Source organism: Leopardus geoffroyi, chromosome D4, assembly GCF_018350155.1.
Source record: "Leopardus geoffroyi isolate Oge1 chromosome D4, O.geoffroyi_Oge1_pat1.0, whole genome shotgun sequence".
NCBI lineage: Eukaryota > Metazoa > Chordata > Mammalia > Carnivora > Felidae > Leopardus > Leopardus geoffroyi.
Genome location: NC_059342.1, coordinates 90,096,696 through 90,110,892, shown reverse-complemented (window position 1 = coordinate 90,110,892; position 14,197 = coordinate 90,096,696). Strand labels below are relative to the sequence as shown.

Genomic DNA, 14,197 nt, shown 5'->3' with positions numbered 1-14,197 from the left:
AATGCTCAGTGTTTCCACGGAAAAGATGGAGATCCCAGACGTGAACCCTCACGCCTACGGTCAATGGATTTTCGAGAAGAGTGACAAGAATGTTTAATGGAGAAAGAACGGTCTCTCCAACAAAATGGTGCTGGGGGAACCGGCTGTCCTCATGCAAAAGAAGGAAGCTGGATCCTTCTTTTACAATATATACCAGAATTAACTCAAAATGGATCGAAGATCTGGACACGAGAGCCAAAACTGTAAAAGTCTTAGAAGAACACATGGGGGTAAACATTCCTGACCTTGGATTTAGTAATGGTTTCTTTGATACAACATCCAAAGCATACACACAAAAAGGAAAAAGAATAGATCAATTAGACTTCAGTAAAATAAAAAAAAAAAATGTGCGTTAAAGGACACAATCAAGAGGGTGAAAAGACTATCCACAGAGTGGGGAAAATATTTGCAAATCGTGTATCTGATAAGGATCTAGCACCTAACATATGTCAAGGACACACAGAAATCAACAATAAAAAGGCAACCCAATGAAAAACAGGGCAACAGACTTGAATAGATATTTCTTGAAAGAAGATATACAAAGGGTCAATAAGCACGTGACGCCTAGCACCATTAGTCACTAGAGCAAGGCGAGTCAAAACCATACGCAATGCCATTTCACACCCGCTAGGGTGTCCACAATAAGAAAAGACAAAAATGAGAAATACCCAGTGCTGGCGAGGATGGGGAGAAATCGGAACCAGGCACAGTGCTGGTGCGAATGGAAGGTAGGCGCGGTTGCCATGGAAAACATTTGGACCTCCGCCAAAACTTAAACATAGAATGACCATATGACTCAGCAGTTCTATACCCAAGAGCAGTGTCCACAAAAGAAAATTCTGCCCAGGTACCGAACAGCATTATTCATAACAGCCCCAAAGTCAAAGCAACCCCCATGTCCATCAACCGGTGAATGAATACAAAAAAATGTGGTCTACCCACACACTGGACTGTTACTCAGCCTGAAAAATAGAACGGAGTTGACACCTGCCAGGACACGGTGAGCCTCGAAAACGTGACACTGAGCGAAAGAAGCCAGGCGCAAAAAGTCACCTGTTGTATGATTCCATTTACGCCAAGTGTCCTGAATAAGCAAATCCGCGGAGACAGAAAGCGGACGAGCGACTAGTTGCCAGGGGCTGGGGGGAGGGGCGATGCGGCGCGACAGCGGCCGCAGGAAACATGATTTCCTCTTTCCGGGTCGAAGACGGCTCGAGACTACACGAAAAGTGGTGGTCGCACAACGTTTTGAGTGTACTAAATGCTACTAAACTATATCCCGAAAAACGGTTAAAAAGGCAATGTTTCTGCTCTATTTTCCTGCAATAAAATTATTTCAGTGGTTAATTTCAGGGCATGTGAATTCCACCTCAATTACAATTTTTTTTTTTTTTAATTCTTTTAAAAATGCCCTTATCCCAAGAAAAAACTTTAACTGCGTGGGGATGGGTGGTAACTAAACTTATCACGGTGATCATTCTGCAATATACACGTGTATCGAATTGTTACGTTGAACACCTAAAACTAATACAGTGTTATCCGTTCATTATATCTCAATTAAAAAAAAAAAAAAAGGGATGGAGAAAACCAGAGGGAAATTACGTGATGTGCCGTTGTATTTTTAGCACTCATCGTTGTTTTTCTTTGCTTTGGTTTGCATTTAGGAGAACACTTGGGAAAAAAGTATCTAGTGCTGTGCAGGCCGCTCAGAGCCCCCCTATCTGCACCGGGGTCCCCCGTTTTGTCTGCATGTGACCAAAGCTGAACCCCAGCCTGGATTTCCACGAACTCCCAGAATCCATTTGGCGATCTTCCGGGAGCATTGGTGAATCTAGGCAAACCCCATCTTTGCACAGGTGGGGAAACTGAGGCTAAGGGGCTCGGCCTGGTGTCCCAGCAACAAGGAGACTTTGCCAGAACCTGGAACTGCCCGGCTCCCCTCCAGTGCCTTTTCTGCACTAACACGCTGTCCCCCGCCAGCCGTTGGTGTGCACTCAGAGAATCAGAGACACATTGTCATCTATTTAAGCAAATCTGCTGCTGATGCAAAACAAATCAGAACCTGTTTCTGCATCATCTGTCGTTCCCTAGTTTCCTCTGCATTTGGTCCCCGCCTCATGGGCCATATGGACCCTGGCCAGGTCTGAGACCGGGGAGCCTGGGCCACGGGGCCGGGGGATGGGAAAAGAGCTCTGCAGCCTGGGCCCGGGTCCCGGGGTGGCAAGGGGCTGTCCTGCTCCTTCAAGCGTGCCACACTCCGTTCAGGCCCCACCCGTGGCCTCGCTCTGGCCTCTGCATGCACACTGTTCCCCTGCTCCCCTCACACCCACCACACTCTTGCCCTGACCCCCCCCCCCCAGCACTAGGGGTCAGTTAGGATCCAGACAGAGGAGGGCTGAATCTCCTCCACTAAGTAGACGTAGGGAAGCCTTGTTCTATCGATTCATCTGTCTAACAGCATAGCAACGCCGTGCCCTGCAGGTTTGCGGGGCGGGGGGAGCAGTTTACAGGGTCAGGGGAGTTGGGGGGCTTGGATGGGACAAGGAGGTGAAGCGGCTTGTCCCCTCCCAATCACCCACACCTCTCTCCTCCTATCACCTGGACCCTCCCTCTGTGTCCCTGCACATGTCAACTCCCTAGTGCTGGCCATCGCCCCTCTGAATCCCAGACCACACGGGTGCCGACCCCCATCTCTGAAGTCCCACAGTGCATGCAAACTGTACCCTGCATTACGTGCCCGGCCGAGAGCCCTGTCTTCTTTCTACTGTCACTCCTTTGTCTCTCCAGCTACATTCCAGGACGGAAAAGAAAACTCCTGTTTCGGAACATTTATTCTGTGCCAGGTGCCCTGCCGAGGTCTCTCCGTGCTGTGTCTCATCTCATTTGTCAGCCTTCCTCTGAGCCCCGGGGCTGGTGTCATCCCAGTGTTCAGATGGGAAAACTGAGGCTCAGGGCACAAGGGACTTATCCAAAGTCCCACAGTCCAGAGGGGAGGGATAACTGGAGCTCACCTTTGCCCCTTCCCAAATCCCAAGTTCTCATCCACGGCGGGTGTAGCCTGCCTGTCTGTCCCCCTGCCCATCCCCTGCCTCCCTGCACATGGGATTTGAGGCCGCTGCTCCTAATACACGCAAGGCAGGAGAAAAATGAAACTATGTGGAAAATCAAGGGCAGAGAATGTAGAGTCGGAAAAGAAAGACGAGCCTGGGGAAGGCAGGGATGTGTAAGCTGGAAAGTTCTAGAACTTCTGACACTCTTTGGAAAGGTGTCCCCTCCGGGCCCTTTCCCCTCCCCCCCCCCCTGCGCTCCAGGTGCGCTGCGCCCTACCCTCCATGGGGTGTCCGTTAAGGGGCAGGGAGCTTGCTCATGTGGGCGCTGACCTCACGGCGCGCTGCCCCCGACCTGTCACTTGTCTGCTCCCCAGGAAGGAGGCTTCACTGGGCAACAAGATGTCATGCATGGAACTATTCTTGTCCCAACCTGGGCCCTGCCTCAGGCGTTTCGACAGAATGAGCCACTTTAACTAAGGGTTGGGTGAAGCTCAGGTTCCAAACTCACTTTCTACCTAAGGACTGACTGAGCCGTGCAGACCTCCTGGTGAGATCCGATCACAAATCCCACAGCCAGGGGCCCTGACGGAGAGAAGCGAGAGCTTTCGGGGCTTCCTGGCCCGATCAAAACCCTGGTCCTTCCTGTAAGACTCAGTTCTAATCTCCCCTCCTCTGAGAAGCCTTCCCGGATTGCACCGACCTCCCACTCCCCCAACCATTTTCCATTAAGCGCTTACCTAGCACTGACTGAGCCAAGAGGGAGGGCAGCCGTCCTTCGGGGCTCCTACCACATCAGAGTGTCTCCCCCACGCCTTGTTGGCCATGTCTATTGTGAATATCCGCAAGGTCTGCTGTGACCTCGTGCTGAGGGGAGCAGGGGGCTGGGGCACGCTCTTCTCTGTGGGTTCGGGGGCCAGGAACACAGCGGGGAAGGGAGGCCTGAACCAGGGGGCCAGTCGGCTCAGTGCTGCTGGCTGGGAATATTTCTTGACTACCCACGTCTGGCAGGAGGCGGGGCACCTATGACCTCGATTCCGCAGATGGAGTTCAATGTCACGGTGAGGTGGGGGCTAGGAGACTCAAGGGTCCACCTGCCATCTGCCTTAATCAGCCCAGCCGTCCCCTTGGGTGGGGGGGATAGGGCCACTGGCTCGACATCTGGGTAAACTGAGGCAAGGAGACGGCAAAGCACGTTCTGAGGGAGAAGTGTGCTCAGAGATACACCTTCGTGGCCCCTCGACCAAGCCGGAGTCTCCTTGGATAAAAAGTTGACTGTTCATCTGCTTCAAAACCAAGGGGATCAATGTTGGACTCGAGATAACATCGAAGCCTGATACTAGAACAGAGCTCACACTCTTCAAGTGCGTCCGGATGTTCTGAGGGAGGCATTTCCTTCTCCTAGGCAGTTGGGGGTGGGGTGGGGGCAAGGCAGCCAAGATCACCCCCCCATTACAGATGAGGAAACGGAGGTCAGGAGAGACTTACCCCAATCACCCTGCCCGAGAAAACAGCAAGGCTGGGATGGGAGCTCGGGGCCTCAGACCCCAGGCCTGTGCCTCTAGACAGGAGACACGCAGCCTCTCTTTGGCAGCTTCCAGAGGGCCTCAGGGCTGTGAGCTCCCAGCTCCACCCCTCACTCCTGGGGCCCCTGCATGCCAAGATCCCCCGGGGACATGAGAAGCGAGTCGAACCCACGACTGAGCAATTATGTCGAGCAGCCGTGTCTCAGACCGTACCCTGCATGCATCTGAATTGCCTGCATTGCTGGTTAAAATGCAGGTTCTGGCTCAGTTGGTCTGGGGCAGGGCCTGGGATTCTGCATTTTTAACAAGGTGAGTCCAAGGACTGCACGTTAGGTACCAAGTAGGTATCTACAGAATTGCTTTAAACACTACCTGCCTGGTCTGTGGCCAGCAAAGTCTCTCTCTCTCTCTCTCTCTCTTTTTCTCTTTTCCCCACTGTCGCCCCTCCTCACCGTCTCTCTCCTGAGGCTCAAGGGTTGGCTTTTATCTCAGAGGCACAGGAAGAGAGTTTTGGAGCACTGAGGGGCCTGCTTCCCACACCCAACCTCTCCCGCCCCCTGGGCCCTCCAGCGCGGCCAGGCTGGCCCTCTCCGGCCGGGTCCCCCAGAATGGAGGGCAGAGGGCTGTCTGTCCTCTCCCGCGGCCCTCATTGAAATTTTGCCCTTGCCCTCAGATCCTCTGTTGAGAGCTCATCCCTATTAATTCTCATTGTGCATTTAGAGCCAATAGGTTTTTATTTATTCATTTATCTTGGTCTTCTCCCCCCCTCCCCTTCCTCACCAGGCTGGAATTTACAATTCAGTTCTCAGGTGGCCTTGCGGAAGGACGGAAGGACAGGAAGCCTGGCGGGAGGGAGGGTCTGCACACTGAACCCTGGAAAGGGTGGCTGCCTCTTGGCCCATCTTGCACCCTGGGGGTGCTCCAGGGCTCACACTCCAGTTGGCTGGATGCTGGGACAGGACCTGGGACCCACTGGGCGCTCGCGAGGCTAAAGGGGGCAGTGGGGGGCTGGCTACTGGTGGGGCGCCCCCTGGTGGTTCACATCACCTGCCGTGCCCAGAGCGGTTCAAGCTCCCCGGCCAGGCCACATAGCCCTGCTGCCCAGAGACTAGAAATACGGGGCGTGGCGTCCTCAAGGCTGAACACAGGAAAGAAAAGCCAGGGACACGGCTGAGGGCCTCCTAACAACAATAATAAATGCATAAAACCTACTGCACATTGAGCACCTACTGTGTGCCAGCACAGTGCCCAGGGCTTGGCACGGCCAGGGCGCACCCCCTTGCCAGCCCTGTGACACCCAGACAGTATCACTTCTACTTTACAGGGGAGGAAACTGCAGCTCAGAGGGGCAGGCCGAGCCACCTAGTGGGTGAGCCTAGGCCCTGGTTGCAGACCAGTTGCCTGCCCGCCTTCCAAACTGAGTGACCTTGCCAGGATTTAGGCAAACCTTTCTAATCCCTACAACAGGATTAGAACAGTCCCCCCACCCCCACCCCTGCCAGAGCATCCCGGAGATGATTAAATGAGACGCACACAGGACCTGCTCAGGGGAAGCTGCACGGGGGGTTGAGTCCATCTGGACGGGACCCCCCGCTCCCTGCAGAAGCCAGCTCCCCCCACCACCCCCCCGCCTGCCCAGGCAGAGTCCCCATTCTTGTCGGCCGCACATTTGTAATCAAAGGCGGAGCAGGACGGCAGCCTGTAATGAAATATTTAAGTCCACCAGACAGCTGTGGAGACACTGAGGACCCACCTATGCGGGAGATGTTGAAGACGTTGTTCTTCCTCGTCTGTCTCCCTGGGAGAGAAGGAGAAGGGACACCGCCTGGGCTCAGGTGGGGCAGCGCTAGGATTGTGGGTCGGGGGGGGGGTGACCACCCCACGATGGCAGCCGCACCGGGTCCCCCGTGTGAGGGTGCAGACAGGGCCGAGAGTATCCTGAGCCAGCTTTGGCCAGGAGAGGGCCCCAGCCTTGCATTTGATGGTCACCTCCACCCCTCAAGCCCTTGACCGGAAGCTGGTCCAATGAATTATGATTTAGCTGCCCTGTCCCACACCCTTCCCCCCAGTACATTAGGGCAATGATTAATATTTAAGAGAAGAAATACACTCGAGACTCTAATAGGAGAGACCGAGGTTGACTCTGTTCAGGGAGTGAGTGGAGAAGCGTTCACAGGAGCTGGGGGCGGTGGGTTGTCGGCCTAACGCACAGGCTCAGAACTGGGCTCGGCTGCCCGTCGACCTGGCCTTGCCCCTGACCTTCAGGAGCCGACCGCCTTGCTCACCCCTGAGCCAGCGAAGCCCTGGGATCCCCAGTGCAGTGACCCCCATGGACTATCCAGTCTCTGTCCCCAGCCCTGTGCTGCCTTCTTCCCTCCCTCCCCCGCTGGCTCCCTTGGCCCAGCCACCGTCCACAGTGACAGACTCACTCACAACAGACTGCTGACTGTCCAAGTGGAAACCTACCTTCCCAGGCTGACTGCCCTGCGATAGGAACGAAACTCCCCGTGGGACAAAGGCGTCCCCAGGAGCCCGGGGGGATGCCTGCTCAGTCCAGCCACAGGCCCCAGAGGCTCCCTCAAGGACACCCCAAAGATGACAACGAGCCCCTCCTGTCAGCTCCCACGGCCTGGATGCCCAGCGCGGGGCTGGGGAGGGGGCTCTGCAGAGCTGCCCAGCGGGAAGGCCCCTCTCGGCAGGCAGTTTAGCTCGGCGGCTTTGGAGCCAAACACGTGAGTCCCAGCTCCAGGACTTCCTGGTGCGTGACTCCGGGCCTCAGTTTCTCCATCCGTCCAACAGGAAGCACAACCGCTAACGTCTGGGGGGCACTTGCTCTGGGCCAGGCACTTCACGTGGGACAAATTAGCTCCCTTACTCCTACGATGCCCATTTGATAGACAATGGAACAGAGGCCCAGACATGTCACCCCCCAGAACTCCTCCTTTATACGACGCGGGGTCCACCTGGCAGAGCTGAGGGGAGGACTTGGGCGTGAAGCTGTCAGCCCACACACGAGGAGCTCCCACAGATGACCCCCCCCCCGCTATTACGGCAACGATCCAGTGGTCAGGGGGCCAAGAATGTGCCCGCCCCAGAGAACGAGGTCACGTGACCTCAGAGCCCCGGGGCAGGGGGGGGGCAGGGGGGGTGCGGCCTTTGCTTTGGCACTTTTCCAACGTGGGACAGCCATCCGGTGCCCATCAGCCTTGCATCTGGGCCCCCCATCGTGCTCCCCCATCACAAGAGTCTGTCCCGGACCCCCTCCCACTCGGCCTGAGCGAAGCAGTGGGCTGACTTACGTGGGAGCAGAATCTCTCAGGGGGGTCTCCACACGTGATGCCTGAGGGTTCCACCTTCACCTTGACGTAGTCCTTTAGCCGCATCACCTTGGGCTGGCAGGCATAGAACTCCCAGGTGGGGCCCTCATCCGTGGTCACCCAGGATTTGCAGATGTCGTAGTCCCCAGAGGCCAGTGGGAGGCAGTGCAGGAACAGAGCCAGCAGGGGCAGCATGGCTGAGCAGTCCGCAGGGGCGTGGCCCGGACGGGCGCTGGAGAGGCAGCGACTGGGTCAGGCGGGACTCTCGGCCTCAGCATGGAAGGGCCACATCTGCCAGGCAGTGGTGGCTGGATGACCCGGGGACTCGAGCACCGACTGCCGGGTCGCAAAGGGCGAGGAACCTGTTTCTTCCCGAAGGCCGATGCGGAAAACCCAGAGCCGGCGTTTCTCAGACTGCTGATGGGCAGATCAAAAAGTTGCCCATAACTTGGCGTCCTCCTAACCTTGGCATTACACCTCTCCCGGAGGTGAATCTGATCAAATCAGGCAGGCTCTCAAATTGTGACAGCGGATGGAAATGGGATAAGGAGCAAATCCGCGGGGATCCGGCATGAGGCGGGATCAGATTGCTTCTAATTTTTGTCCCTCCAATCAATCCAGGTTCTTTAAAGGACCCTTAATGTGTGATGGGCTCAGCACAACCGCAAAACAACCCTCCGGCCTGCGTTGTAAAGATAAAATAAAAATCAGGAGGTGTACGTGTTAGCTGGAAAGATGTTCCCTCTGTGGGACCGGACTGGCATCTCAGACCAATAAAAGAGATTTCTCTTCACATGGGCTTAAAGTGACACCAATGGTGTGGCTGGACTACGGCATAAAAAAGTGACTGAGGTTTTAACTGGGGAGCAGCTTATGTGGCTCTGCTTTGCGGGGACGGGCACTAATGGGGGCCAGCTGACCTTGGCTGGTAGCCATCGGCAAGTTATTATGAAGTTTCTCACACTTCCGCTCTCAATGCATCCAGGTACCCGGGGCTGGCTTGTCTTTCATTGTTAAGAGGGGAGGAGAGAGAGCTCATTAGCAACAACACCTGCAACAAATTAAAAAGAGAAAGGGTGGGGGGAAAAAAGACATGTAAGAACAAAAGCTCTCTGGCAAAATGTGCAAAAAATGAGGCTGCATTAGCGAGGTCTCCGGAGAAAAGTAGGTTATTTTTATTAACATCAGAGCTGCGCATTTGAGGTGATTTGGTTTTTTCCCCTCCTTTCCGGGAGCCGTTAGGTCAGCAGAAGGGCCCCCCGCTTCGGGGTCACCGACTTTCCAAAAGGTCCTCGGGAGTCAAGATTGAGTGACCGCGACCGACAAGTCAAAGGTCAGAGTTGTCACCCTGCGTGCAGACGAGTCTGTACGTACAGGTACGGAGGAACACAAGAGGTCCGTGTGTGGACCCACAGGTAAGAACCAGGGGCCCATAAATCTCTCTCCCAATTCTGAAACGGTGAATTTCATTTGCAACGCTAAGATACCAGGGACATTGAAGACTTCCACAGAAGTGACAGTGGTTTGTCATAATAGGTTTTCTGATCAAGGCCAAAATTCTGCAATAATCCTTAGAGGGTGTGCCCATAAATGAGTCACCATTATGATTATTGCTCTGCTATTTTAAGCTACTGATAATGATTTAAGAGCCCAAAGAGCTATAACTAAGACAAATGTTACATTGTAGAAAACATGACTCCACTAATGTGGTGCGTTCCCAGACACTTGATACATTACCAGGAGAATTTGAGTCCAGCCAGTGTGGGATCCTGGCCAAAAATACTAGCCAATAGGGCAAAGGTTATGGAATGAGTCACGGCAGAAGCCCCGCATCATTAATTATTCTGGTTATTGTTCTACCTAGGATTATCGCGTCTAAATCCCCAAACTGCTCCGGCATCCGTGCCAACCTCAGCCTGATTCTCACCTGACATCCTCACGGAAGGTCTCTGAAGAGTTAATCACTTTTCCATGAAACCCCGTCCTCGGCCCAGACACAAACACACACCTGCCAGAAATGACAAACCGGGGAAGTGGACATTGTCCAGAGAGGGCTGGTGGCTCACCTGGGCTCCCCGCAGAAGCCCCCAGCCAGTGCCCCCACGCTCCTGGTGGAGGGGAGGGGGGGGACTCATAAATCTGCATTAAGGCGGCCCCTGCCCCGGTCTCTGGCTGAAGGGCTCTTGATGGAGATGAATAAGGAGCCCAGGGGGACCACGTTCTCACCGCTCACCTCTGGCTGTTTAAAGAGAAACCTGTTATAGAGCCTGCCTGGCCTTGAATGCGCTCCTTGCTAGAAACTCTCAGAAAGAACCCGCCTGGCGACTATTTTTACAACCTGAGAAAATGTAGTAAAAATAAAATAGCGCGGCCGGCAAAGGTTTGGATGCCTCTACCCAAAATTCGTGCTGCCCAGAAAACAGCACGTCCCTAATTAATTCTTCCAGCCGCGGACTCCCAACTGTTCACTAACAGGTAGGGAGCTCCCTACGGCCGACGACACCCCCTCGGGGGCGCTGGCTGCGGGCTTCCTTGATCTGCAGGGCCAGCGGCGGCGGCGGCGGCGGCGCAGGGCTCGGGCTGCGCGGGGAGGCAGCGAGGCCCCGGGAGGCCGGGAGGCCACGGAGAGGGAAGCTCGGAGCCCCTCTCGAAAATCTATTCACCGCTTGGCAGTTCGGTTGGTTTAAGCGCGGCGCGTTCCCTGCAAAGTGGGGTGCTGGTGGAGAGCCAAGGACAACCAAATCTGCTGGGGGTGGGGTAACAAACGTGTTTACAACCAGTCAATCAACTGAGCGTTGCTGGTATTATAGGGGGAACTGTGAGCTCAGCGGGCGCACATTACAGCCGGCTTTTGCCAAAAGTGGGGGGGGGGGAAGGAGGGGGGTTGGAGAGAAGCAAGAGTCTCCGGGAAAACGAGGCGGAAAGCAGGGAGTGCGAAGCCAGCAGGGAGATTTCAGAGTAAGAGGTTGTATCCCGGTGGGCCGTTTTCTCCTTGGAAAATAAATCTTCACCTGATATTATTAAGAAACTGCAGCTCCCAGAAACAAATAGAATCAATGCGCTTTATTTTCTTTTAAGAGTCCTCAGGAACCGAGGTGGGGGTGGGGGGCTGATAGCCAGGGTATTAAAACCCGAAAATTAGATTTTACCAGGATTTCTGAACTCCGATTTCTCTGTCTTATTGAATTAGCGCCTCTCGGAGCTGGCTGGGCTCGGAGCAGGCTCCTCCCCGAGTTGCCGGCTGCGCCCTCGCCTCTTGGGAAACTTGGCGCTGTGGGCGCGGGGGTCCCCTGGGGGGCACTGGAGGAGGCGGTACGGGGGGGGGGGGACGTTGCCCACCTTGAAGCTTCCTCTCCCTTCCAAGCGGGGGGGGGGGGGGGGCGGGGCGGAGTGAAATCTGCCTTCCAGGGGGGTGGGGGGTGCCCGAGGGCTAGGAAGGAAGGGGGGAGCCCGCTGCGGCCAGGTCACCTTGTCGCCCTCCACCCCCGGGGCCGGGGCCTGGAGGTGTTCCGAGCTCCAGCAGCTAAGCCGCCCCGGGCGCCCCCCAGCCCCGGGACGGGGGCCGGCTCCGGCTCCCCGCGCCCCCCACGGCCTCCCGGCGACCGGGAAGCCCCGAAAAGTTGAGGGCTGGGGAGTGGGGGCGCGAGAAGGGGGCCTCAGCTGCGCGGGGGCGGTGTCCGTCCCGGCGGACCGAGGGGTCGGCCGGGGCGCAGTCCGAGCTCCGGGTGGGCTGCAGGAGGCGTGCTTCGCGTAGGGGCGTGCCTCGCAGTCCCGCAGCTGCGGTTCGTCTTTCCGAAGTTGAGTGCGGGCCCCGGGCGCGATTAACACGCACGCCTTGTAATGAAGGCCGGGCCGGCGCGGAGGGTGTGCCCCCCTCAGTGGGCACCGCCTCCCTCGATCAGGAGCTGCGGAGCAGAGCGCCCGGGGAGCGGTGGCCCCCCGACTCCCGGCGCCGCTTCCAGCAGCGCCCCTGCCTCCGCCGCCCCCCGCCCGCGCGGGCAACTTACTCGGAGCGGGCGGACCCCGCGAGCCCGCGGTCCTCGTCCCGCCTTCCCGCTGCCTCTTCTCCCCCGGTCTGCGGGCCGCCCGGCCCGCGGTTCCGCTCCGCACGTCCGCGAGCCGCTCCGCGCGCACCCCCCGCCCCCGTTAGCCCACCCCTCCACCGCACCGAGAGAAGTTTCCAGCCTGGCTGCCCGAGAGTTTGTCTGGGCAACTCGCACAGACCCCGTTTCCGGAGAGCTGGGAAGGGGGGCGCGAGGAAGGGAGGGGGAGGGGGGGGCCGAGGACCGTGGCGGGGAAGTCGGGGTGGAGGCGACGCGCGCGAGAAGGGTTAACCTCCTTTCCACAAACACATGCAGGCGTTCTTGCCACATCTAGCCCCGGCGCACACGCGCGCGCGCGCACACACACACACACACACACACACTCACACACTCGCACGCACGATGCCAAAAGACCCTGGTAGGAAAAAGCCAGCCGGAAAGACGAGCTTTTCCTTTAAGACGCTGCCACAAAGGCACACTCACACGCCCCTCTCGGGCGACGCCAGCCCTCCGCTCGTAGCAACAGCCACCGGATAACTTTTGCATCCGAGCCTTTGCTGGGCCGCTTTAAGTGGCTCCCGGGCCCCGGGAAAGGCTGCATGGTCACCCAAGCCCTTTAAAAATGAAACCAGGCTGGCGAAGCTGCAGCCGCTGGTTCCCCCCCCCCGCCCCCCACCCTCCCCGCCCCCCACCGCGCGCCCGCCGGGCTCTCCCCGCCCGCCTTACCCCCGCTCCGAGCCGCTTCCCGGCGCGCAGACCCGGGAGGCCGAGGACCGCCGCCCGCGGGCGCTCCGCCTGCCCTGGCCGGCGCTGGGTGGGGGCGCGCGGGCCGGAGGGCTGCGAGCCGCTGCTCCTCGCCGCGCGCCGCTCCCGCCGCCGCCGCCGCGGCCGTCAGATCGGGGCTGGGGAGCCCTCCGGCCGCCGGGGGGGCCGCCCGCAGCCGTCCCGGAGACGCGGGCCGGGGGAGGGGGCCGCCCGCGCCGCCCGCATCGCCCGCCCCGGCCGAGCGGGAGGTCGCCTCTAACAAGTGCAAACTTTTGGGGCCCCCTGGGCGGCTCGGAGAGGACCGGCGCGCGGGCACCGGGCGGCCCCCGGCCCGGGTGGGCTTCGCGGCTGCTCGTCGGGGCGCCGGGGCATATCCCCCCGGCGGCGGCGGCGGCGGCGGCGCGGGCCAGATGGCGGGGCGCTTCACCGCCCCCCTGCGCTCCGCTCCAAGTTAATGCCGAGGCTAAATCCTCTGGCCATCCCTCACGATCACCATCGGGGCTTTTATCTCTGGGTCTGATCCGGGCTGCGTAACTTCCTCTGTGTGGCTTTAACACACCATCCCACCACGGAGCAACGGTCTTCTTAAAGGTGCAGGAAGGAAATACTGCGAGGCTCGGGGGACGCGCCACGGCCCGGGGAGGGGCGCCGCCAGCAGGGGCGGCCCGGCGGGCCCGCGGCCAGGGTGGCCCCAGCGGGCGGGCGGCCGCGGGAGCGAGCCTGCTCTGGGGGGTCGCTGCCTCGACATCTCCTCCGGGCTCGGGGGCCGGCGGGTCGCGGCGCGCAGAGCGCATCCTCGGGCCGGCCCGGGTCAGGCGCCGCGGGGCTGCAGCTTCCTGTTCCCAAACCCAGGGGCCTGACGGGGTGCCAGCGCCCAGGGGTGTGGGGGCTGCCCCATCGGCACCAGGGAGGGGGCCAAGTGAGTCAGTCCACCCGCCCCCAACAGCCAAGGGCTCAAGGCTGCTGCTGTGACTTCCTCTGTAAAGCGCCGCCACCCAGAAGGCCCCAAGCAGTGGGTAAAAGGGTGGGTGGGTGGATTTGGGGAACTGGGGAGGGGGAGCGATCGGAGCGCACAACCAGAGCCTGAATACCAGCTGACACATCGCCGCCTCCACCCTGATGGGCCCTGCTTTTGATGAAGCCAAGCCAGCTCCAGAGGGAGTGCGGAGTAGGGGGGCAGGAGGGGCCTCACTCCTGGCAAGCCCTGGGGAGGGAGGAGGGAAGAGGGTGGGGGGAGGACTCCCGGCAGGGGCCGAGGGCAGAGGCCAAGGTGCTGGCAACACTGGGCAGCCCTGGGCCCTTCCACCCCCTGGAGGTTTCCGGCCAGGCCCTCTCCCAGGGCTGTGCGGAGAGGCGCCTCCACCTTCCGGGGGGGGGGGGGTCGTGTGGTTTTCAGGTGCTCCTGGCCTCCTCCGGGGTGGGTTCTCACTGCAATGCTCAAGCAGCCAGCCCTGTCATTT

General features: G+C 58.7%; 1 protein-coding gene and 1 long non-coding RNA gene across 20 annotated transcripts in view; one reads left to right on the top strand and one right to left on the bottom strand.

Annotated features, from left to right (window-relative positions):
• NTNG2 (netrin G2) overlaps nt 1–13,715 on the bottom strand; it is a 67,894-nt gene extending 54,179 nt beyond the window's left edge. For 6 of the 19 annotated variants that reach the window (XM_045467766.1, XM_045467771.1, XM_045467776.1 and 3 more), the window contains exons 1-3: nt 12,699–13,713; nt 8,850–8,980; nt 7,912–8,611 (exon numbers count right to left, since the gene is read on the bottom strand). In XM_045467766.1, the coding sequence (XP_045323722.1) occupies nt 7,912–8,124 (213 nt within the window). In that variant the 5' untranslated portion in view covers nt 8,125–8,611; nt 8,850–8,980; nt 12,699–13,713. Of the gene's footprint in view, nt 1–6,365; nt 6,573–7,911; nt 8,612–8,849; nt 8,981–9,856; nt 9,938–11,936; nt 12,062–12,698 lie in introns of those variants that run through there. The other 13 variants (XR_006709843.1, XM_045467769.1, XM_045467772.1 and 10 more) reach the window with 9 other exon arrangements.
• Nucleotides 9,184–10,194, top strand: LOC123592576. The gene is made up of 2 exons (XR_006709844.1): nt 9,184–9,344; nt 9,794–10,194. It is a non-coding gene; the product is annotated as an uncharacterized LOC123592576 (long non-coding RNA).
• Nucleotides 13,716–14,197: the final 482 nt, after the last annotated feature.